This window comes from Lissotriton vulgaris, chromosome 7 (genome assembly GCF_964263255.1).
Source record: "Lissotriton vulgaris chromosome 7, aLisVul1.2, whole genome shotgun sequence".
NCBI classification, from domain to species: Eukaryota; Metazoa; Chordata; class Amphibia; order Caudata; family Salamandridae; genus Lissotriton; species Lissotriton vulgaris.
In genome coordinates this window covers 554786939-554812705 of record NC_141695.1, presented here as the reverse complement: position 1 = coordinate 554812705, position 25767 = coordinate 554786939, and the positions used below count along the sequence as shown (strand labels likewise).

General features: G+C 48.1%; 1 protein-coding gene across 3 annotated transcripts in view; it reads left to right on the top strand.

The window, feature by feature from the left end:
• HEXD (hexosaminidase D) overlaps positions 1 to 25767 on the top strand; it is a 231832-nt gene that overhangs the window by 149978 nt on the left and 56087 nt on the right. For all 3 annotated transcript variants that reach the window (XM_086930654.1, XM_086930655.1, XM_086930653.1), the window contains exon 9: positions 8211 to 8293. In XM_086930654.1, coding sequence (XP_086786780.1) covers positions 8211 to 8293 — 83 coding nt within the window. The remainder of the gene's footprint in view (positions 1 to 8210; positions 8294 to 25767) is intronic.

Sequence of the window (25767 nt, the reverse complement as noted above, 5' to 3'; positions counted from 1 at the left end):
TTCGAAGGGATTGGCTGTTTGAGAGGACCCGCCGTTCGCCTTCACATTGACCACTCAGTCGCTCCAGTGGCCCTCAGGCACCGACGCATTGCGTTCCACCTACGACCCAAGGTAAAGCCTTAACTGCGAGTGCTCGAGAGGGCCGGAATAATTGAGAGGGTAAGCGGGCCCACTCCATGGGTATCGCCCATCGTAGTAGCCAAAAAACCGAAACAACCGGATGCCGTGCGGATCTGCGTGGACATGCGCATCCCCAATCTAGCGATCAGGAGGGAGCGCCATCTGACGCCGACCATAGACGACATCATCGGCGAGTTATCAGGATCAAAGTGGTTTTCAAAAGATGGTTATACCTAACAACAAAAGAGTGTTAATATAAACAACAGTTACAATAGACAAGAAAAATTATTTTCAAATTACTTCTAAACCTTGGAAAAAACTGTTATTCCAGTAGGAAAAATAGAGTGCACGTGCTCAGAGGTCTAGCTAAAAGGACCCTCAGGCCCCAGCTTAACGCTGGTAGCCAGTTGTCTTCATCGGGTCCTCCTTAGTTGCTAGGAAAAGTGAAAGTGCGTTTAAAAAGAGTGTGGACTACTCCACTGGGGCCTGAGGGTCCTTTTAGCTAGACCTCTGAGCACGTGCACTCTATTTTTCCTACTGGAATAACAGTTTTTTCCAAGGTTTAGAAGTAATTTGAAAATAATTTTTCTTGTCTATTGTAACTGTTTTTTATATTAACACTCTTTTGTTGTTTGGTATATGGATTTATAAGGGGCATGAGAGTGTTATTTCTGACCCTTTCTCTCTTGTTGTTGGAGTTTTCAAAGATGGACCTGAGGTCAGGATACCATCAAGTCCCACTACACCCGGACTCCCGCCCGATAACGACCTTCTCCACCCATGCAGGCCTGTGGAGGTACACCAGACTCAATTTTGGAATATCTAGCACAGCAGAGCTGTTTCAGAACATTATTCAGAACGTCCTGCAAGGCTTGGACGGCGTGATTAACGTGAGTGACGACATTCTAGTCCACGCGGCGACGCTGGACGAACACATCAGGCGTCTCCAAGCTGTCTTCGCCAGGCTACAAGAGCGAGGTCTAACCCTTCACAGGGAAAAGTGCGAGTTCCTACGAAAAGACATCAGTTTCTTCGGCTATAAATTCTCTGACCAAGGCGTAGGACCAGACCCCAACAAAGTCAAAGACATCCATGAAGCTCCCGCCCCGACATCAGTGACCGCCGTCCGCAGTTTCCTTGGGATGGTCACATACTGCGGGCGCTTCATTAAAGACCTATCAGACCTCACCTGCCCTCTTCGTGACCTTACGAAATACACAGCCACTTGGGAGTGGGGGCCCGAACAGCAAGAAGCCTTCCAGAAAACCAAAGCAGCACTCTCGGCAGACACCACTCTGGCCTACTTCAACCCTCGCTACGAATCACAGCTCGTGGTGGACGCCAGCCCGACCGGCCTAGGCGCAGTCCTAACTCAACAACAACCATGTGGGGAATGGGCCCCCGTCGCGTATGCAAGTAGAACCCTCACCGCGACAGAACAACAATACTCACAAATCGAGAGAGAGGCCATCGCCATCCTTTGGGGGTGCCGACATTTCCACATTTACTTATACGGACACCCTTTCGTGTTGATCACAGACCACAAACCACTCCTCCCACTTTTCCAGGGATCATCGTCACGACCCCCCCTCGCATCGAGAAGTGGGTGCTCCAGCTCCAGGAATACCAATTCACAGTGGAGTATCGGCCGGGCACCAGGAACCCAGCCGACTACCTGTCAAGGCATGCCCGCCCAGTCACTGAAGAAGAAGCCGCGGAAGCTGACGCCAACGAAGAATATGTCAGAAGGATCGTAGAACGCTCAAGACCCCTGCCAATCTCCCTAGGAGATGTAACACAAGCCACTCCAGAGCCCAGCATCATTCCGCACCCCGGAGGCCCAAGCGACGCTATGAGCACTCCACCAAGTCCGAAGTGAGCTGTCCATCTCACCGGAAGGATGCCTCCTGAGAGGCCCCCGCCTGGTACTGCCCGACAGCACACACACCAAGCGGTCCTTTTGGACCATGGCGCCCATCAGGGCATTGTGAAATCTAAAAATTGCATCCGGAACAAACTCTGGTTCCCGGGACTCGACAAGAAAGTCGAAGACGTCATCCAACAATGCCCTGTGTGTCTAGCAACCGGGCTGCCCAACCCCCCAGCGCCTGTGATTACAGAAGAAGGGCCGACTGCCCCGTGGGTGCGTGCCAGCGCCGATTTCGGTAGCCTTCCTGTCGGGAAGTATATGTTTGTGGTAGTGGACGATTTCTCAAGATACGCTGAAATTTAAATCCTGCCCTCCACCGCAGCCTCCGAAGTAATTCCAAAGCTGGAAAAGATCATCGCAACCCATGGCCTCATGGAAGAGCTACGCACAGACAATGGGCCCCGTTCAATAGCAGTGAACTAGCTGAGTACCTGCAGTCACATCGCATCAAACACCGAAAGATAACTCCTAGATGGCCTCAAGCCAACGGAGAGGTTGAGAGACTAATGAGAACTCTAAACAAGACCATCCAGATAGCGATGACAGACGGCCAGAACATTGAGCTGGCCCTCTTCCAGTTCTTAAGAGAATACAGGCGGACACCCCACTGCACCACGGGGATTCCTCCAAGCCGCCTATGCTTCAATAGAGCAGTGATGGACACCCTCCCACATCATCCCATGTGGGCATCAGCTCCGATTCCCTGCAACCGCTCCATGGAACAACGAACAAAGTCCAACAAAGAGGCGTCCCGGAGAAGGAGAGCAGCAAGCAGCCCCATTCAAGTAGGTGACTGTGTGCTGGTGAAAGACCGCCATCCCGGGGGGAAGTTCCGCCTCCCCTTCGAGTTAGACCCTTGGACTGTCACAAACGTCAATGGCACCATGATCACAGCAATGAAAGGGAGGGAGAAAGTCACCAGAAATGTATTGTTCTTTAAAAGAATCTTGAATGGAGAAGATGATGGGTTCCCTGACTCTGCAGAGCAATACACAAGACCGACCCATAGCCCACGAAAAATGGAGGAAGAGGACGCCCCCAGCGAAGAGGAAGTCCCAGAAGCAGACCCAGCTGCACCAGCCTGGAGCGAACAAGGATCACAAGTGGCCCAAAGCCACCCAGGTTCTGCGGAGGCCAAAGACTCTGATGAACTAGCTCCAACCCCGTCAGGCGAGCGCAGCCAGAGCAGGTACAATCTGCGCCCCTGTCCAAAGCCATCCCAGAAGTACCATGACTTTGTGGCCTGCTGCAGACGTTGAGAGAGTTTGAGCTGCACCTCAGCCGGCCTAAAAGTAAGACTGTTCCTTTTTTGCACTTTGCAATTCCCAGAGACTATAGTTGAAAGTGTTGATATGTGATGTCATGTTTATTCTGTTTTCACTTGGGGGTAAAGGAGGAATGTAGTGTTGCACTAGGTGGGCGCAACCACTATGGCCTACAATTAATATTGCCATGATGTTCTCTACTCCCCTCAGGCGCAGGTTCAATGGTTTAGCCCGACGTAGTTACGGAGGGCACGTTCTAAAGCCAATAAAGAGCCCAGGGCCCTGGGCGTGGCAGGCAGTGTACTGACCACAAAGGTACATACGTGTGGTCTCCAATTTGTTTATCTGTAGGCCCCACCAGAACACCACAAACATGAGACTCAGACTCGAGGCCCAGGCCAGGGGTCCCCATCTTGTTGCTAAGCAATGGCCCGGCTGCCTCGTGATCATTACAAGGCAAGCTGAGGAGAGGCAGAGCTGAGCCCCAGTGATGTAACCAGCCCCTACCAGCAAAACAACAGGTAGCCAGCCCGGTTGCTTTCGGTTCAGCCTGCGTCTCATGATCATCCACGAGGTTACAGGAGGGAGCAATATGATTAGTCTCCTTCCATTGCTGGTGCTCTGCAACAGTTTCAAGAAGTTCTTGGAGTTTCTTGTTGCTCAGTTGGCTGTAATTTCTGATATTTATACATTTCCCTCGCCTTAATTGCATGATTTTTGCTCGCGAGAAAGTGTCACTCCTAGTCGTTGAAATGTCACTCATAATTTCACTCAAATTTTTAAAATGTCACACATGGCAATCTGAAACCTTGGCAGCTATGTGCATGGAGGTGCTACATAGTATATTTTGCACTGGGTGTTGTCTTCCCTGCCTCTCCTCAATGTCTCCACCTACTACCGCTGTGTCATGTTATGCACCACTTAAGTGCTCAGAGGCGGCTCTCAGCTGCATGCCACTCTTTCAAAAGTTAATAAATAAATATTAAATACATTTTTATTAACATTCATTTATTTAATGGTGTATATAGCACTCCTGCACCCAGAAAATTTTAGGGTGTTTTACAGAGAAACAAATAAACATAAATATAGCGCAAACAATCGCATTCCAACACAGACAGCAGATAAGGGTATGTCAGAATGCATAAAAAAATGCTATTACTTGAAAACATTATAAAGGGTACATTTTAAACTTTTTTTTAGGGTCACCAGAGTTTCTGAGTTTGATGGTTAGAGTGTTCCAGAATGTTGTTGCAGCCCATGTGAAACACAAAGGTTAACTTTCTGTGTATGAACCGCAGGGTTCCAGGCTTGGGTGATGTAGATATAAATTACCCACAGCACACAGGTGGTAGACCACATACAGCTATCTGCACTCAAACTCAATATTCCAGTGGGTGATTTATTCTCCTGGATGGTCCCAAACGTGGACTGGTGGGTCTTTGACTCAACTACCCTTCCCTCTTTCCACTCACCCCAGACCGATTGGAGTTCGGACTCCCAACCCATATGGAAAGAACATACAGACGAAGAAAACGAAGGTACCTTTAACTTGGCGTACCTAGAGGACGAAACCACGCCCCGGATGACGTGTACACTTCGGGATTGTACAAAGAGGAGGAAGTCAGAAGGTCGGCGTGTGACGACATCGAGAGAGCGTGTTTGATGTGTAGCGGACTTCAGGAGAAAAACGGAGAAGGAGCCTACTGCAAGAGGGAGACGGGAGAAAGACGAGACGAGGGACGACTGAAGGAGGTTCCAGTGCCTGGAGGCCAACGTAACCGCGAATCGCCCAGCCACACTTGCGGAGGAGTGTGGCTCAACCAGGTACGGCCGCACATGTCGGGCTGGTTGGGGAGGAGGGGAGGCGCCTTTCAGAAGTAGAGCGTTCAGCCAGCACTGCCTGTAGAGCGGGGGTTGGACCTACTCCGTGTTCTCCCCTCCCCTTTCTTTCCTGTTCCCAAAAACACCCTCACCTCACAGTTGTCTCACCCCGTGTAAACAAACAGTTGTATGAATACACAAACAGCAGTGTCCCATCACTCCTGGTTTCCCTTGGGAATAGTTTGAGAAGGATAGAAATCCTAATTGGTCCTTGTTTATTCCCCGCATGTCCTACGGTGGTGCAACCGAGGAGGAGTGGTCTACAGAGGACCTAAAGAAAACCCCAAAAGACCCCAGAAGACTACAGACGTGTCCAGGAACCGTAAATCCAGCTATATTGGCCCGAGAAAGACTCTCTCAAAGGAAAAAGAAAGTGTTCATTAAAATAAAACCTTATATACCGTGGTCTAGTCTCCGAGCCCTTCCTTCACCCCCCCCAACACAGAGATTCCACAGGTCCAGAAGTGTACTGAAGTGGTGGTGTCTGAGGTTCAGTATTTATACTCAGTTGTGTCTTTGAAGTGGGGGAGAAGCTTCTAGAGGTTTCCCTTTGACGTTCTCAGGTACCCTGCATTCCCTGTACTGGCTCCAGGGGTATGCCGCCCTTTGTATGGAAATTGCATTTGTCACCCCGAGTGGGATGGGTATGCTCAGACGTGAGTCCCATACTCTCCACACCACTGGATTCAAGCAAGCCGGGCTGAAGACGGCTGGAATGCCAGAAACCGGTCCTCGGAAGCTTGTTTCCGGTCCAGGGAAGGCATGGCTTGGCAGTTCGGGCTGGACTGTTCCCATGAGGCACAGGGCCAGACTGATTTGCATATGGCCATGTCTGAACTGGGGTGGTGTGGAGTGCAAAAAAACGATGGATTTAGGCCTAGATCTCTGTACTGGGATGAATGTATGACATCGTTCTGCATTCTGTCCATCAACTGTGTTTTTTGCATTTGTCACCCCGAGTTGGATGGGTATGCTCCGACGTGAGTCCCATGCTCTCCACACCACTGGATTCAAGCAAGCCGGACTGAAGACTGCTTGAATGCCAGAAACCGGTCCTCGGAAGCTTGTTTCCGGTCCAGGGAAGGCATGTCTTGGCAGTTCGGGCTGGACTGTTCCCATGAGGCACAGGGTCAGACTGATTTGCATATGGCCATGTCTGAACTGGGGTGGTGTGGAGTGCAAAAAACCGATGGATTTAGGCCCAGATCTCTGTACTGGGATGAATGTATGACATTGTTCTGCATTCTGTCCATCAACTGTGTTTTTTGCCCTTTGTAGGACACAGCCTATGCAGGTGTAAGTGGGGCTGTGCCCAGCTCCTCCTTCCCATCCTGCCTATGATGACCACTCTAGGCACACCTAAGCTCTCTATTGTGTGTGGCTGTCTAGGAGGAGGAGGTGTGTAAGACCTTTCATTAGCCATGGACACACACGGAGCACACTCTGGTTGATCACTTGCTGCATTCAGGATACTTTTCGTTTACTAAGGAAACTGTGTGGTGGCTAATATAAGGTGTTACAATACTAGTTTTGGAATATAAACGTGGTCCGTGACTGATAATTCCTACAGTAAACAAATTACATTTAGCAGTATGTATTGGGTACATTTTTCCAATACTGATCTTCAATAGCTCTATACATAAACCCAAAACATGCAGTCCCAGAAAAAAATTCAAGATTGCACGTATTTGAGTGACCACATAGGTAGATGCTTTACATAAAAGGGGTGACCCTGTGTCCCTCAGAACCTGGGTAAGCGCGGTTAAATACAAAGGTGGTTCTGTTGGGTAGTGAGAAATTACTTTAAAGGAAGGCTAGATCAGCTCAATACCACATGCTCTCTAGCCCCGAAGGACTACCCCTCGACGACACCACCCTCCTACAGCCTGAAGCCAAAGCCCCTGGCGACTCAGCGGAAGGCCCCACGCGAGGCAAGGGATCCACGGACGTCTCAGGAGGTGGAGGAGGGGCCAAAGAAGCCTGCAGGGCCGCAGCGTAGGCTGTCATTTGGGCCCTAGTCGCCCGATGCCGGGAAACGGCTGGTAGGGTGGCCATAGGGGAACCCGCACCCTCTGCCGAATGAGGACAAGACCTCGGAGACAAGCTACAGGACCTACCAGCTGGCGAGCGACGCCCTTGGGGCCAAGGCGCTGGGCGATGCCGCAGACGGAATCAGCGGTTCCTGGACTCCGAGGTAGGGGATGGACGCTGGGACGACACCGACCTGGACAAGCGGGCCAACATCAATTTCATCCGGCGCTCCCACCGGGACTTCGGTTTGAGGCGCTGACAAGCTTCGCAGTCCGTAGAGTCATGGTACTCACCCAAACACCACATACATATAGGGTGAGGGTCTGTCGCCGACATCTGACGTGCCCAATCAGAACACTTCTTGAATTCCGAAGGCATTCGCACACTGTTCCTCGAAGCAAAGCGAGAAAAGGGAGGCCTGAAAACTTGCACGCGGAAAAGAGAAAAAACTGACGTCGGCGCGCCGGGGTGGGGCTAATGTGACCGCGCTGATGTCGCGCCTGCTATGACGTCAGGGCGGAGCCACGTGGTACTGCCCCCCGGTGAGCAGAGATGCTGTGGCAAAGAAAATTTTCTGGATCCAGTCTTACTCCTGGAGATAATTCTATGTTAAGGAATCTGTGGCTAGTAGTCTCTATCAGATTGTACATTACTACATGATTGATGCTCGTGATATTGACTTTCATCTGATATATATGTGTGGACAGTGGTCTACATTTTTGACAACGTGGGGTGATCATTGTGCAATAACCTTAGAGCACTCTCATTAAGAAACTAATTTGCTGTAGACTTATTTACATAACCCTGCGCAGTATATACACTACTGCCCATTCTTACGGTTTACCACTTCTATATACTGCCTGCCGGATGCAGCAGTTTTCACTATGCTCATTCTTAGCACACATCATAAAATGGCATCCATCACAAACTTTGATTGTTGTGTTTTACAGATGGTTTAAATGGGTGTATTTGTTTTTGTCCAGATATGATCACTTCTCTGTGCTTTGTGAACTGCTTCCGGTTGGGATCCCGTCACTGGCAGTGTGTCTGCAGATATTGGAGCAAGGTAATATGACCACTTTATCTAGTCTTCTTTAACTGTGCACCCCTAAACAGCTAGGATGCATTGACAGCTGAACACAGGTCACAAACACAAAAATACAGGACATCCCTCCGAATACCACACAAGACTGCCACCGTTGGATGGGTGCAGTCTGTCCTTATTTTTAAATCGTTATTCAAGTCTTTAGTGCTATATTATTTATACAAACTATAGCCAATAGATTTACGGGTTCTTCTTCAAAGCATCTTTGTTGACATTGATGAGACTGAATATCTCTGCCTAAGTATGAAATCTCAGAACACTTCATAAAACGAAATGTCTCTATAGTTTTTTGTAATCATTGCTAAACCTTTTTTAAGAAAAGAATAAATCAGTTCCCTTACAAAGAAGAATACTTCCTTGAAAATTCATGTAATTTTCAAAGATTAAACCAGAGATCCAGCATTCAACAGCCAAGATTACATTAGTTCTCCTTTCCTACACCAAATTTGAAATTATGTCATTTTATTTTCTTAACATCTATGCACTTAAATTCTTTTCTGGGAACTATCATTTCTCTGAAGAGCTATTCCACATGAATTATTTACGATATTTTTTATAAACAGTTGCTTTAATAATTATCAGCTCATTGTAGATCATGGTTTTAAGTGAATATTGTCCTGGTGTCTTTGCTGTAAGCATACTAAAGTAAAACCTCGACATAGCTTAATCAATCTGCCTAGCAACGTCCACATGAACTAGTTCTAAACATATCAACAAATTCGATGTGTCCTTCCTGAATTAGAAAGCAACTCTACTCAAATTAGTTTTAATCCTTTTTATTAGCATTTTATGATAAAACACAAACAGTTTCGCAACAGTATCTATCCCATTCATCCATCTCTTCCCATCCCCCTGGATCCACACCATCCGCATCTTCGTTTACTCAAGGTAATTAGTTCTCATTCCCCTCTTCTGATCCTGTTGTGTCAGCCGTCTTGTCCCTTCTGACATTTAAAAGTATCAGTCCTTGTACTCTCTTAGGATATGCCACAGTAGTACAGTCTTGTGTGTGAAACTGGGTCCCACAGCTTCTGAAACAGCTTATCATTGTCCGTCCCTTCCTAGATCGACCTTTCCATGTCAAATTGAAATCACAGTGTTTATGTCCACTAGTTAAAGTCTAGTATTTCCCATTTATCTCACAATGTGAGAAAATAAATTTGCCTAGCATCGTAACGGTAAGTTTCAATTCTATTAAGGACACGGAGGCGAGGATTATGCTAATTCTCTCTTCACTTTAATAACATAACCACCTCACAACCGCGAGAAAACCATTAACATCTCTTTGTTTCCAACCAGGAAATCAATAGAATAAAACAAAACAACAGAGTCAGCACAAAGACTACGACTCCCTTGGTTCCAAGGTGTACTGCACAGTAAGTCCTTTCACAATATCCATGCCATCTACATAGCTCCTCCATCTTGACTGCCCTTCCTCTTTCTTCGCGCAAGTCACACAACATCTTCACTGGCCTTGCTTTGTACCATCATTTACTAAAAGAAAGCAAAGACAGCGTAAGGCTTTACCTGGACAGCATGTTTGAGCCATGAATCAAGTTCAATGTATGCATAAGCCAGCTGCCTAACAACAAAGCACTACACAGGGCAATCAGAGAACAAAATATGTTATTTACACACATACGGGCTCACACGAGACCGTGTCTCGGCGGGATAATCCTCGCCTTCATGTCCTTAATAGAATTGAAACTTACCGTTACGATGCAGGGCAAATTTCAGGATGTCAGGACCGGAGGCTCCAATTATGCTAATTTAAAGCTTACTTACCACCAACTGAGCGACCTCCAACACTGGTTTGAAATAAAACCTTTTGAGGGTGAAATCCTGGGCCAAACCGTGGCCCGCATCAAATCCTCCAACCGGGCTCCCAGAGAGAAAGCCTTAGATGCCATTGCACCTCTGGTTGAGTTAGCCCCGAACTGTTTTGTGTCAATACCCGCCTCTTGCATGACCCAACACATCCACCGAGCTATGGGGGGAGGAGACTGCTTTATGCATTTTTTCAAGGCAATAAGAAGTTGTTCGCCGTGAGGGCGGAGTTCCAGAGTTATGTCCTCATGTTCCTTCTGCACAACACACAATTTGTGAACGTCCACAAAAGCTGGGTACGAAATCGATCTAGTAAAGGATTTGGTGCGGCGTCCCAGCGTGAAAGTCACCCCTTCTGGGGAAACAATTGTGCTGAGAATATCCAGTGCATGGATATTAGAAACTCTCCGACAGGAGATGAAGCACAAAAGCATGGCCAATGTTGCCGAGATTTCCTTCAAAGAAAGATACCTATTGGGTTGCCAAGACAAAAAAAGATTCAAAACCAAATTGACGTCCCACAAGATGGAATACCGCGGTTCAGGGGGCAACAAGAGCCGTATGCCCCACAGGAGCTTGCAAACAAAAGGATGCTCCCCTTCCGGAGCCCCATCCACCGGGCAGTGAGCTGCCGATATCGCGGAACGTATCGCGTTAATAGAACGATACGCTAGGCCGTCTGATGCCAACTCAAGAAAATTCCAATTGGAACGACTCCTGCGACCATAGGATCCTAATCCCGTCGAAGACACCCACTTTGTTCAGGCAGAGCGATACCACTTTGTGGTGCTGTCTGCCCAGGCTTTGGACAAGAGGATCTCAGCTGGTTTCAAAAGCCTTGGGAGCGACCATCGCTACCTGAAAGCCGCCATGCCACGAGTCGGAGAGATCCCTGCTTGACCAGATTATGCAGCTCCTTGTTCGGACTCTGAAGGAGCTGAGGAAACATGGGGAATAGGATTGGAGATCCCAAGAAAGTTCCAGAAGAACCGGAAACCAAACTTGGGACTTCCAATATGGCTTCACCATTACCACCTGCCTGCTGACGGTGGATCTGAGCCTTCAGTGTGGAGGATGAATGGGCACCACCAAGTAAGCATCCTTGAGGTCCAGCTTCACCATCAAGTCGGATAGAAGCAGCACATCCCGGAGGAGATTAATTTCCTCCATCTTGAAATGCCGGTTAACCAACCATCCATTGAACTCCTTGAGGTTGATCACTGGACGGTGCCCCCCATTGGGTTTGTCCACCAGAAAAATATTGCTTAAAAACCTGTGGGGATGCAACTCTGAAAGACGAATGGCCCATTTGAGAAGAAGCACAGAGACCTCTTCATCGACCAGCTGAGCATCTGCAACGGAAAAAGAAAATGGGACGCAACAGTTTGCAAGACCCTAGCGTCTGATGTGACAGTTGCCCAAGCGGCCTGGAAAGCAGCTAAACGACCCCCGATATGGTTCTGAGATGCCGGCAAAACACTTACCATTGGGGCACCGCCACTGGTATTGTTCTTAAAAGTTCCACAGCCTCTGAACCGTTGTCCTCTCGTGGGGTAAAAGTCGGTGTAGTTGGCGCTGGAATTATATTGCCCGCACCTGGAGACTTGTCCCTTTTTCGAATACTGATTCGCATCATGGCTGATCGAGCGGCCCCTGCCAAGACCAGCCCCATGAGAGACCTGGGATAGAAAACCCTTTTTATACTGGACTGGGCCTTGTCCAGGGAGGTAAATGTGGCCACAAACCTTCCCAACTCTTTCACAAAGGGGTCCAGAAGAGCCCCCTCTGTGCCACTGCTCCCGCTTCTGAAGTGGACAGATCACCCAGCTTCAGGTCTAACTTAATTAACAAAGAGCAACAGCGTTCCGTCGACAGGGCACATTTAGCATTACCCAAGAAAATTATAGCGTGCTGCGCCCAACTTGAAAGAACCTATGGGGAGATGGTGGAACCTGTTACCTTAGCCTCCTGCAGCATGTCCAGAATTTTGGTCATAGGCCCTCCCGCATCTAACAACTTGTCTTGACAAGAACGCCAAGAACGATCAATACCCTTCTGGGGATCTTTGATATACTTGGCAAGGAAGGTGGCCATCTTGGAGTCTAACTCCGGAGTAAAGGCTACTTTTCCCTCTAAAGTGGGTTTAGGACAATCAGACCGTAAACACCCTATTGCGTCTTGCTCCAGGGGCTTGCGGAGGCGGCCGGCTCAAAACTTGGGAACCTTGTCCCCAGGGACCCAAGCAGCCGACCTGGGATGAATTATTTCATCCGGATCTAGCATGCCTGAAGCTTCCTGTGGTACTGAGTCGGAAGAGCCAGCCGGGCGCCAGGACCGCGAAGACCCCTCGTCATCGTCCGAATACCCCTGTGGATCCCCATCAGGCGGTGGAAAATCAGACACAGGAGACTGGCAGGGCTCCGGGGCACGAGACAGAGCAGGGGGCGGGGTGGGCCCTTAGCTAGAAAGGTGCTCCCCTGGGGTAGGAACCCCTTTAGGGCCCGGGGGCTCTAGACGAGCCTGCTCTAACTTTGTGCATTCCTGCAATATCCTCTGGGATGCGCTGCTCCATGGGACCCACGACCTCATTAACACATCTATATTTGGAGGAGTCCACAGCCTCAAAGAAATCCTCGTCATATGGGAGGTATCCCTGGACCACCTCCTCTTCATACACACCCTCATGCTCCAATGCTAAGCGCACCAAAAGAGCCAAAGAAACAACCGGGTCACCAGCACTGACGGCCTGAGGCCTTATTAACATCGAGGTGAGAACCTCCTTTATGGCTCTGGGCACCTCCAGAAAGAATATGGGCAGACCTGAGGACTGCAAGATTTTTTCAACACAAAGCTCAAAGAGCTGCAATCAAGGCTGCACATGGCTTCAGACGCGCTCTGGCCCTCGGAAAAACCAACCGGGCCCAACTTCATCCCAGCGCACCAAAACACACTTGTGCACACATAACTCGCCGCAGGCACTCACGGGGTACTAAACCACAGTACGGACCCTTGCCGGGGCATCGGTTTAAATAACAAGAACAACTGCCGGTAATAAAGACCCAGTAGGGGTGTCAGGTGAGGCAGTGCAGGGGACAAGACTCACACGGCTCGAACTCTCGTAGAGCGGTTCCTGTTCTAAGGAGACCGCCGCCGCGGGAGCAACGGCACGCAGGAGCTCCCCTTAGCGGTCTAAATCCGCACTGCACAAAGAAGGCACCGGCCGCATCAGGAGCGCTAACACTCCGGCGGCCTATAGGGGACCTGTAACAAAAGAAACAGTTACAATAAACCGTCAAACCCCTGGCAAGCTGAAAAACCAAGCATTTACAATGCAATGGTCTCGGCATTGTTAAAGTTAGAGCTATTGGCATTGCTTCTGACATTATTTTTCTATGTTTTTGTTTTTAAAAAGAATGCGCTTGCATGTCTGATGTCTGTGCTGCTGTCTAAACATAGGAATGTGTACTGGAGGATGTACAGCGAGTATACGCTAGGTACGGCTGGCTCACTTTTGTGCCATAGTGTGAAGCTGAACACAATGCAGAACATGAATTATTAAGAGGACCAAGAGGCCTTTATGTGGGATCACACCACTTCCACAAATGTATACTAGAATCATGAAATGGGTTTCCGAAGAGTGACATGGATGGTCACCTCCTCTGCTGTAAAATATAGGCATGTGCAGTGCTAAACCCCTGTCCCACTGGCTGTGTGCGCAATCAGACACACACACATTATGTGTAGAGACAGGGTAGTGCAAAATCAGAGACAAACTTGTAATGCAGGCATGGTGTAATACAGCACCTAGAGCTTGTAAGTATATCAGCAGTGTGCACCCATGTGAACCACCAACTGTATGAAACTCAGTGCTGCTCTTAGCCCGGGCAGACCCGCCTGCACACGGCAGCGCAGCCTCTGCGTGGACCGCCGAGCACTCTCGCTCGGGAGCCCTGGGGCGGAGGAAGGCGTGCTGAGGATGGCCTCGGACGAGCTCCCACGAGCGGGCACGCCCTCCTCGCGGGGCGTTGCCGGCCGGGCGTGTCCACGTGAGGGAGTGCTCTAATTACAAGAGTTTTGAGGCTCCTGAGCGGCAGGGCCCGCTGAGGGTGGGTGCGGTACCGATGGGCAGTGCCCTAATTACCAGAGTTTCGTAGTCCCCGGCTGTGCCTGGCCTAGATGAGGCAGAGTGTGGTAATATCTTCCTAGGGTTCCTGGTGTGCTGCTGCCCCGGTTTGAGATGGGGGTGGTAGATGCACCGGCGAGGGGACGCAAATGAACGCCAACTCCCGCCTCCTTTCCTGACCAGGCTGTGCCTGCTTCTCTCACCCTTGCCTCGGGCGCGTCTCCGTGGCCCCTGGAGCTGTGGTGGGCCAGCTCCCTGCGCTCCCCGTGTCTCCTCAGAGCGAGGGCTGTCCCCCATGGGAGGGGCGTTGTCGCCCGGGCTCCTCTTCACCTTGGCCCCGCCTCCTTGTCCGCCTGTCCGGAGGTAGACACACGTACCTATCGGGAGACTCACGGCCTCGGCTGTTGCTGCCATGGCGGGCGCGGGATGAGACACCGGCAGGAGAGGAATAAAACTGCACAGCCCCGACGGGCAGCTCAGAGAGGGAGAGCGCCGCCGGCCCCGAGACACCGCCGACAGACAGCACCTACTTCCGGTTTGGCCGGCAATGCTTCCGGGTCGCCGCAGGCAGCGCGGCGGCCCGCCCTGCACGGGGAAGGGAGGCAGCTTCCCAGGAGGACAGCACCTGGCCGCGAGCGCGTTCTCGTGCGCGTGGCCTTAACAAATCGCCGCGCGCGGCCAGTGCTGTCCTCCTGGGAAGCTGAGTCGCTAACAATAAGGTCTCTGGCGAGAGCGAGCTTCGCTCGCATCTAGCCGAGACCTAACAAGTCAAGCGATTTCAGACACGGTCCGCCGAGTCAGACACGCGCCTCTAGCTACCAATTATACAAGCAAGTAAGAGACAAAGAAAACAAGCATTTACAATGCAATGGTCTCTGCATTGTTAAAGTTAGAGCTATTGGCATTGCCCATGACATTATTTATGTTTTTGTTTTTAAAACATAAATAAATGGCATTGTCATTTACAATGCCAATAGCTTAATTCTTCGCAAATGCAAGACCTATTGCATTTGCACGCACATAGAGCCACACACACACAAAGCCACCCACACACATACAGAGCCACCCACACACACACAGAGCCACCGACAAGCACCCACCCACACACACACACAGAGTCACACACACACAGAGTCACACACACACACAGAGCCACACACACACACAGAGCCACACACAGCCCTCTGCCCAGTAACGCCCTAGGGAACAGAGGCACAAAAACCGGATCACAAGCAAGCACAACCAACGAGGGGGGCAGGACAGCAAGCACAACCGACAAGGGGGTAGGGGAGCAACACAGCAAGCACAACCAACGAGGGGGCAGGGGAGCAACACAGCAAGCACAACCAACGAGGGGGCAGGGAAGCAACACAAAAACCGGATCACAAGCAGGGAACAGAGGCGCAAGCAGGGAACAGAGGCACAAAAACCGGATCACAAGTAAGCACACGAGGGGGGTGGGGGGACGGGGGGGGGCAGGACAGCAAGCACAACCAACGAGGGGGCAGGGGAGCAACACAAAATCTGGAGCGTTGAAATGCTCCCGTACCGTGAAGTGGGGTACTAGAGGATTTTTGGACGAGACTATTGATTTTGTCTTCCATTAGCTCAAGTAACTCTGAGTTCAGGCTTAACCTCCTTGTAGGCCTGCTGAATAATAATCCCTATGAGAATAGCAAAGATGTGCCTCCAGTTAGCACCCTCGACACATAAGGACAGTTGTGCATAATGTGCCCCACACTGATTTTCTGAAGTGAAAGTCTTTTAAATTGCAAACCTGTTCTGAACCCTAACAGGTCACAATATTATAGCAGCTCTGACTTCACCTTCCAGGTAACGCAGACGGTATTGGCCAATACCTGCTGCACTTCATTTACTGCAGGTAGGGCAGGTTTAAAGACTATGCCCATTATCACTGGTGTAGGTTGTGCCTTGTGTAGTGTGACTTATGCATGACTATAGTGTGTACCACACAAAGGGTGTGGAAGCTAAGAAGACGAAAACTCTGGCGGAATTTCAACAACTGCGCCAGCTTCTGCAAGTAGAGGAAGACGCCACTCTCGCGAGACTGGAGGAGATTCAGAAAAAAATCACCAGGACATAAAAAGCAAATACAATTAAACGACTTCAGGAAATTTCATCCCTCGATGGCCTGATCAGAGAGGTAGATTCGAAGTGTGCGCAACCGGCAGAGGAGCTGCTAAAGGACGTCAGGAGCACCCTGAGAAAGTGTGAAAATGAAACGTTTAAAGAGCAAGAAAAAACGACCAATGAGGACCACCTTTAGCTAGTGGCTGTGTGTGTTATTTAGCCATGTATCAAAGGCACTGAAGAACAACACTAACCCGATCCCACACATGCAAAAGGAACATACAATCAATCAATCAATCAATTATGGACATTTGTATAGCGCGCTACTCACCCGAAAGGGTCTCAAGGCGCTGAGGGAGAGGGGTCCGTTACTGCTCGAAGAGCCAGGTCATGTGGAGCTTCCTGAAGGAGAGATGATCCTGGGTCAGCCGGAGTCAGGCGCAGAGTAACACGCAGTCACACAAGGGGGTTGGGAAAAGAGTCTTATTTGGACAGCAAGACAGTCACGTCGTCATAAATAAAATACATGTTTTGGGTCAGAAAGGGACAGAGCAGCACGGCACTATTCGCACTTTCACCTTTCCAAAACTATCCCTCTAGTTACGTTTTACTAATCAAAAAGTTCTTGCTCTCCAAAGTTTCACTCCAAATGTGTACTATTGCAGCATTCAGCTGGTCAAAGCCAAGTGGGGTAACAGACAAAATTCAAATTAACCTAGTTTCTGCAGTGATATGTCACGACTCCCAGGTTTGCCCAAAGGTAGTCCTTTCTAATGTAAAGAAAAGCACTATTCAAATATGAAACTGTAGCGCACACACACACGCTGGTACAGTTTTGCTAGCCTATGATATGCTAATACGTTTAGCGGTGTACCTACTGCAAATGTTACAGCCAAACTCATTCTGCTCATATTTAAAACAAACTGGACTAAACTAGCAAATTATAAAAGTATCTAAGAGAAAGATCATGAACTGGCGCTTTGTGTTCTTATCTGGTAACCTTATCCATGTGTTATTGGAAGTCCTAAACCAGTAGGTTTTGTTATTGTGTTGTTGGAGTTCCTCTGCTGGGGACTCTGAAGCAAAGAAATGCCCCCTCAGAGCCTCGCAGGTTCGTAACTACAAAGGGGCGTGCTGAGCCTCTCGGGGCTCGAGTACCAGATGATGCCCCCGGGGTTGGAGCCTCTCCGGGCTTTCTAACCAACAATGCCCCGGGGTTGGTGGAGCGGACCGCTATCAACGGGGGCCGCTCTGCTTCCAATTGGGAGGCTCCTGCACTCACCGGCTGGATGCGGGACCCTCCTCAGCACATGGAGGCCCCCCGGCGGGCGGCTCCTCTCTCTCTTGGTCAACGGAGCTCAGTCTACACCTTCCACCTTTCCTCTGCTGCCCGGCTGCGGGGCAGGACTTCCGGTGCTGCGCAGCGATTGGCTGGCCTGCCAATCACTTCCGGGTCGTCTCAGGCAGCGCGGCGGCCCGGCGGGGGGACAAAGTAGCAAATGTCGGGTGGGCACCGGCTTTCTTGACGTATTGGCACTCGATCGGGCCCCACGCTCAGAGGCTCCAGAGAGTCAAACATCCATCCCTGAATAAAAAATAAAACTAGAGGGGAAACGCAAGCCTTTGCGCCAGCGAGCTGGAGGAGAGGAGGAAAGGTTTCAGGCATCTGCGTGTTTTCTCGCTTCATGTGTTCGGTCAGCGGCTGCAGCAGCACTGCCCCCTCCTGTGAGAGCCGAGCGCAGGAACAACAGAGCACATGGCTGGCAGCACACAGGGACAGCGTAAAAAGTAAAACGAGTTCTCGGCACGGCGGCCATTTACAACATAAGCGCTAGGAGCGCGTAAGCAACAGCACGTGAATGGCATGACGAAAAAAGGGGCGGTACTTAAAAAAATAGACAGAAACGCCCACGGATCGCATCAAGCCGGGGAAAAGAGTAATTGACACACATCTCTTCCAATGGCTAGCCTCCATTTACGAAGCTAGGCAATGGAAGAGAGAGGCCGGTTAAAGCCCCACACTGTTGAAATCATGAAATCGTCGGCTCCGCCCCCCCACTGCTTCGCAGTGGGACGGTAGCCTCGACCTAAAAACAACTTAACTGCTGCGAAGCAGCGAAGAAAGAGGAAGGGCAGTCAAGCTATGTAGATGGCCGGACGTTGTGAAAGGACTTACTGTGCAGTACTCCTTAGAAACATGGGAGTCGTAGTCCTTGTGCTGACTCTGTTGTTTTGTTTTATTCTATTGATTTCCAGGTTGGAAAAAAAGAGATGTTAATGGTTTTCTCGCTGCTGTGAAGTGGTTATGTTATTAAAGCGAAGAGAAAATTAGCATAATCGGAGCCTTCGGTCGTGACATAGAACCAACTGTACTGCTGCTAGTAACAACATGTAGTGTTTTCCCCTTAATGCAGCGCAGTGGATATATTTCTTCTGATGGCGATCCAGTAATATAACTCTCAGCATATTAGTATAAAGAAAACATAAAGAATTACTCTCTGGAGGTTGATGTATAGAGTGAGAATATGGCTTGGAGAAAGCTGGGATGCTTCGTGTTCCCATGATGTTTAGGATGCTACCTGACATCCAAGGCCGGATCCATGTGAGCCTCGGCACCTGCCTAAAGAACCACAGCAGAGCCCATGTATCATTCTAGTCTAAAGTCACACGACCTAGATGTCAAGCCACTTCTAGAAGGAGATCATGTTCCATGGGGAAAACCAGGTCGTAACAAAGGAGTCAGGCTACCGTGAGCGCAAGACACGCCACATGCAGGATGGCTGGAGACTCCCTCCTCATGGTTTCTCATTACAAGTTCAGCGTCTCTATATGGCATTAGTAAGGGAATTCACTAGATTTCCAAGTGTGATCCATAGGCTTGCAGCCAGCTCCTCCCGCTCCTCAGCTGGAATCTGCAGTTCTTTTTATGCATTCGAACCTTAATTTCTGGTGCTTTTGGAACCGACTTTTCCGAAATTGTAGCTCCTCTGTCTCTGAAAGATGCAAGCGAAGAGACAAATAAATTTAAGTTTCCAGAGCCAGATCCACACTGTTTACATCCCTTGTGAATTAGGTAGGCCAAAATACTCAAATTCAAAAAGGTATTCCCACCAGTACAGAAGGCTAAGATCTCTTATTGGCAACAACGTTAAACCTGGAAGTTACAGTAACATGGGTAAATGATTCCATGAAAAGGCGGGGAGACAAACTCTACTTACTTTCCAATAATCCAAATGCAATTACTTATACACATCCCCTCCAATTTAAAGCACAGCTTTGGGGATGGGGAAGGGTGGTGGAACAGCAACAGCCATTTACCAACATGACAGTAATACTTGGGTCAAGGTTGTGGAGGGTTGGCTTCTGCTAAATAAAAGGGTTAGTGAATCTGCAGAGAACCTTGTGTTGAAAGGGAAGGCTGCGAACAGAATACATCCATAGGCTGAGGCCCCCAATATAGGTGACAACCTTCTGTATCATGTAATAAAAAGGACAAGACAGGACTGATGAACATTCTTGTCAAGAATGGTTTGCATTTCTTGATGAGGTAAATTCAGATCCACAAATTACAAGTAATTAATTTATATGTTGAATTGGGCCACACAGTAGATGGATCTCATTAGAATGAGGATTACATGAAAGTGAAAGATACCCAATAACTGTAAAAAACAAATGATTGTGAGGCAAAAATGCTAAGGAAAACAACACAGCAATTTTATACTAAAAGCAAACAGACAAATGTGATAGATGGAAGAGGTACTGAGAGAAGTCCTACTAACAGTAGTTGTTTCATTCTTGCTAGTGCCCTTGAGATTTGATACATTACCTCTTTCATTCATCTTTCAAACCATTGCTATTTTGCTCTCAGTGAGTTCAGATTTCCACTCATATCTGTCAAGTGAAATGGGTGTTGCAGATTCCTATGAAATAAATCATTCCAGTTATGGCCTACCTGTAACTCTGGACATCGAGTTATACCTGTCGTGAATTTGAAGAATTGCGCTTATTCCACAATGTGGGTTAGTCTTGTTTTACACATCCCAAACCATGGTGTTTCTTGGTTTCACGATCTGAACGTACACAAGGAGACAAATGTTTACTCGTCTGTGGAGAGGGTAACAGAAGGGAAGCATCTTGCCTGCAACTAACTGGCATTGACCGAATGTACAGTAATATAACACAAAGCTCTCCTGATTCCTTATCACAAGGTACTCCTAGGTTATTTGTCATCCTGCATCCATCTCACTCCACCATGGTGAAGGCCATTCAAGATGAGCTTAACTCTCAATGGACACTGAGTTTGGATGGCCTGGTTAATATGGTACTGATTACTAGAGTGGTGGCATCAAGACGAGCAGTAACTCCGGGGTCAGCAGGCAACCCAGAATACCAGGGAAAACCAAACATCACATCATTATACTGCATCTCACAGCCATCTAACTGACCCTGAAGATCGTTGTGCACTGCATGAATGTTTGTGTTCAAACATGCGAAATAGCTCATTATTGAGATATTGAAAAAATTAAACAAAGTCTTCTCTACTGCCAAAAGAAGCCCTAGCTGTAGGGTGTATGGCACAGCATGCTCCTACCTATTGAACATGTGGCTGGTCAAGACAATAACCTAGCAGACACACTGAGCGGCGACAGGAGATTCTGTCTCAAATGTAAGAGTCAGTGCAGTACCCCTGCACTGGACCTTTGGCAGCACTGTTTAATCTTAAATACAGGTTCTTTGCCAGCCGGCGATGGTGTCTGGGATTTTTAAAAAAGGTTGTTTTTAATGCCGCGGTGAAGGAGATTTACCTATGCTTTTCCGTACATATTTCGAATTTCTCAGCTGCTTTTTCAGATAAAGAGGGAGAGCCGCATATTCATTATAAAATGCCCATCAGTGGCCAGGCAATACAGGTACAAAGTCTTAACGAAAATGTCAGCAGATCTTCCACGGACCTTCAAGGTACACCCTTATCCCCTGGCCAAGAAAAACAGGTATGTGTTTCACTAATATCCGACCTTCCAGTTTAGCTCCCTGAACATCGCTGAGCGTTATAGATGCATTTCAAAGGCCGCCAAGATTCAATCCACATATACACGTACATTTTAAAGTGGAAGAGATGTTGCCTCTCTACGTGGTAACAAGGCATGCAATCTATGTATGTATGTATGTGTACCTATGTATATGTGGGTATGTATATGTGTGTATATATATATATATATATATATATATATATATATATATATATATATATATATTATCCAAACAACAATCCACGTACACTCTCAGGAATAAAACAGGCAAATCTTGATGTTCTGATTTAATTCACACTGGTGTGAATTAAATCAGAACATCAAGATTGCGAGTTGCCTGTTTTATTCCTGAGAGCGTACGTGGATTGTTATTGTTTGAAGCGTGCCGGTTATCAATATAATCCAAACAATAACAATCCACGTTGCTCTCAGGAATAAAACAGGCAACTCGCAAACTTGATGTTCTGATTTAATTCACACCAGTGTGAATTAAATCAGAGCATCAAGATTTGCCTGTTTTATTCCTGAGAGTGTACGTGGATTGTTATTGTTTGGATTATATTGATAACCGGCACGCTTCACCGGTATGTACGCCACTCTTTGCAGGGTCCCAGCGCCCCAGTAGAAGCTTTGTGTGTGTTTTTCATACATACATATATATATATATATATATATATATATATATATATATATTTATATATATATATATATATATATATGTATACATTTATATTTATATATAACTTTACAACACATGCGAATACATCGCATACCATTACATCGCAAGTCATTGCCAGGACTTGCTGTAGAGGGCGCACTGGACTTAGGAATAGTATTATTTACTATCCCTACTCCAGTTTGTGCAACAGCAGGGCAGGTGTTGGATTCTAAATCCAACACCAGTGCGCCCCCACAGCAAGTCGTAGGAATGACTTGCGAAGTAATGGTATGCATGGTAACAATGCAGTCGTTGTAACAACTGTGTTGTAATGGTACCGCGTTGTGGAGTCAGCGTTGTAAACGCTGTTTCCCATATACATATATGTATATATATATCATGAACGTCTTCCTCAATTTCTGCATCTAACTAGGTCTGGCATTAAACTTTTCTTTATCGTAGTCCATTTGGTAGCGATATCTAGAAGATGATCTTAGAAATCAAGTCCACCTGGTTGTAATATTAAACTTCAACTGATGTTGTGTGTACTTGCTCCCCAGTGCTGTAATGCTGCTGGTTATAAACATTGTGGCAGCTTGGGAACAGTATTTTATATACTGTATTAGTGTTTTATCTTACCAAAATGGCAGCCATGTTTATGGAGCAAATTATCACAAAACCATCAGTCAATAGATGCTATAGAAACAAAAGCAACCCTAATATATGTATAATGCTGGTCCCGCTCCGAGTCCTCAGTATACAGGAGCTCAAGTCTTAGCAGTAGGACGCGATTAAAACTTAATACCCAGGAGCCTGACCGAGTGAGGAGCAAAGCAGAAGGGAGATTTTGACACGGACCTTTGGAGCTTGCCTGCAGCGTCCCCCTCCTGCCGCCGCAACTGATCAAGAGAAGCGGCCGCCGAGCGGAGGGGGGCACTTAAACTACAATCCCCAACAGGCTTTGCGGCGCCAGACGCCGATTCCATCGCGCCAGGCGGCGCATAAAGGCAGCGTCACCCCGGCAGAGCGGGTGACGCGATTAAAACTTAATACCCAGGAGCCTGACCGAGTGAGGAGCAAAGCAGATGGGAGATTTTGACATGGACCTTTGGAGCTTGCCTGCAGCGTCCCCCTCCCGCCGCCGCAACTGATCAAGGGAAGCGGCCGCCGAGCGGAGGGGGGCACTTAAACTACAATCCCCAACAGGTTTTGCGGTGCCAGACGCCGATTCCTTCACGCCAGGCGGCGCATAAAGGCAGTGTCACCCCGGCTGAGCGGGTGACGCGATTAAAACTTAATACCCAGGAGCCTGACCGAGTGAGGAGCAAAGCAGAAGGGAGATTTTGACACGGACCTTTGGAGCTTGCCTGCAGCGTCCCCCTCCCGCCGCCGCAACTGATCAAGAGAAGCGGCCGCCGAGCGGAGGGGGGCACTTAAACTACAATCCCCAACAGGCTTTGCGGCGCCAGACGCCGATTCCATCGCGCCAGGCGGCGCATAAAGGCAGCGTCACCCCCGCGTCGCGGGAGCGCCCGGGGCTAAGCCCGGGCAAAGGGCGGGCCCTCTGTGGCCCTCAGGGTACAGAAGGAGACGGGACGGGCCACCCCCCTAACATCACATGCATCCTGGGATAAAGAATAAGGTGATTCTGTGATATCTGATTCCTTATATAAAGCTACAATCGCTGTATAAGTGACTAACCCTAAAGTTTGGTACCCTTGTTTGACTTTCTGGATATTTCCCACAAAATGACAAAAGTAAGGAAGACTCCTGTGGCCACAAGATCATCCACCAGGAATAGGACCCTCTCAACCACACCTTTACCGACATTTACAGCTATTGATCTAATGTTACAAAAGACTATAGGTGTAGTTGCTGACGCTATTCAAAATACGGAGAGGCGTCTTTCACTGACTCCGAATTTGTGTTTTCCTAACCTCTCACTGCATACTACTACAAACAATAATACTGTGGACTCCTCTATTAACCTAGAGGAATCTCTTCTGATGCAATCTTTTACAGGGCTGCCTAGTGGACAAAAAAACAGTAGGAAAACTGTACAATCGACCTCACCTATACCAGTAAACAGCCTTGAAGGAAGCCCTTTGTTTGTTTCCAATTCGGGGGGCAATATATGTTCTTCCCAACCTGGAACTATTTCATTAAACTCACCAAGGGGCGTTCTTGCTGAAAGCTCGCCTATTGTAAATGTAACAGCAGTAGACAAAACACTATCCCCGAATAAGTCAAAGCGTCGACATAGGAAACATCTAAAAACTAAATCTATAGTGAGGAAAATATATAAACCATTAGGCCTTCATAAGCCCTCGGCAAAGGATGTCTGGCTAAATTTTAGGTTGGCCAAACCACTCGCTGAAATATCAAATTCCTCTACTACATCCACCGCCTAGAGTGCAATACCGCAAATTGATACACAGACAGAGCACACTAAAACTCACACAGAGCAGATGAGTCAGACTGAAAGAGTTAGTTTACCAGATAAAACATACCCAACTGAATTGGAACATTTAATTAAATCTCTACTGCAACCTTTGAGTGATAAAATCACTAGTATAGAGCAAACTCTAGAGAAGCTTGAGAAATCGCAAAGAAAGGATACCTCAAGTATATTAAAGATCCTCACTGTGCCAGTATCAAAGGATAGCTCTTTACCACCTAAAAGTAATCTTAAGAAATCGAAGACCATGAAGACACAAGCTAAGAATAATACTCAAAGTGACAGTTCTAACTTGACATCTTCCCTTCCTGTAAATGTTGCAGTGCAAAACATTCCAACACTATCCACACAAACAAATATTGATACAACAGTAGCATTGACCTTGCCCACCTCCTCTGAGAGCCCTATATCTGGCAACGAAGAGAGTGAATGGGCTGCGGAAGGTTTATCCTCTGATCCACTTGATGGACAGGCCGAGCCTCAAAGGCCAACAACAACACAAAGTGCAACATTAAATACACGCCCAGTACGAACTCCTAAAACGCTACACCCGAAAAAAGCTACCCATATTCATCTCCCCCTTGAATCCCATCGGCATACCAGAGTAATGATTGGTGTACCGCAACTTGAAGCGGGTAAGACAGAGAGCTATGGGGACTTGAAAAATAAAGTAAGCCATTGGTTAACTGCTCATAGACCGATTCCCCCCCACATCAGTGGTAAAATAACAAATGTCAGGAGGGTTGATTGGGTGGGCCATAGATTTAAATCCACAGAGGGCGATTGTATTGTAGTTAACTTTAAGGATGGTCGTGTGGCAAGGTATATAACTGGCTGGAAGTATAGTTCGATCAGTAGCCTGATCCGCACCATGGATCTAAGTTATTTCTACCCCCCAAACGACCATCATATCTCACTGCAGAACAGGAAAGAACTCCAGATAACTCCAATCTATACCATAATGGAGTAACCCCCAGAAATCATGGCCATTATAATGCTGGAGAACAAAGGCAGTTTAGGAGGGACACACCTTGGGAGCCTAGGCAGGTCAGCTATCAAGGAATTTACCAAGAGAATTGGGAGGCTCCTCATGGGTTGTACTACCATCAAGACCACCCTCAACTAACATACCCAAGTACCTACTATAACGTACCCATCACAAATAGGTTTGACGCCTTTTATGATCAGAGCCGCTTGGAGGGGGTCGACTGACTTCATGCTGGCTCAGTCACACCAATGCCTGTTGAT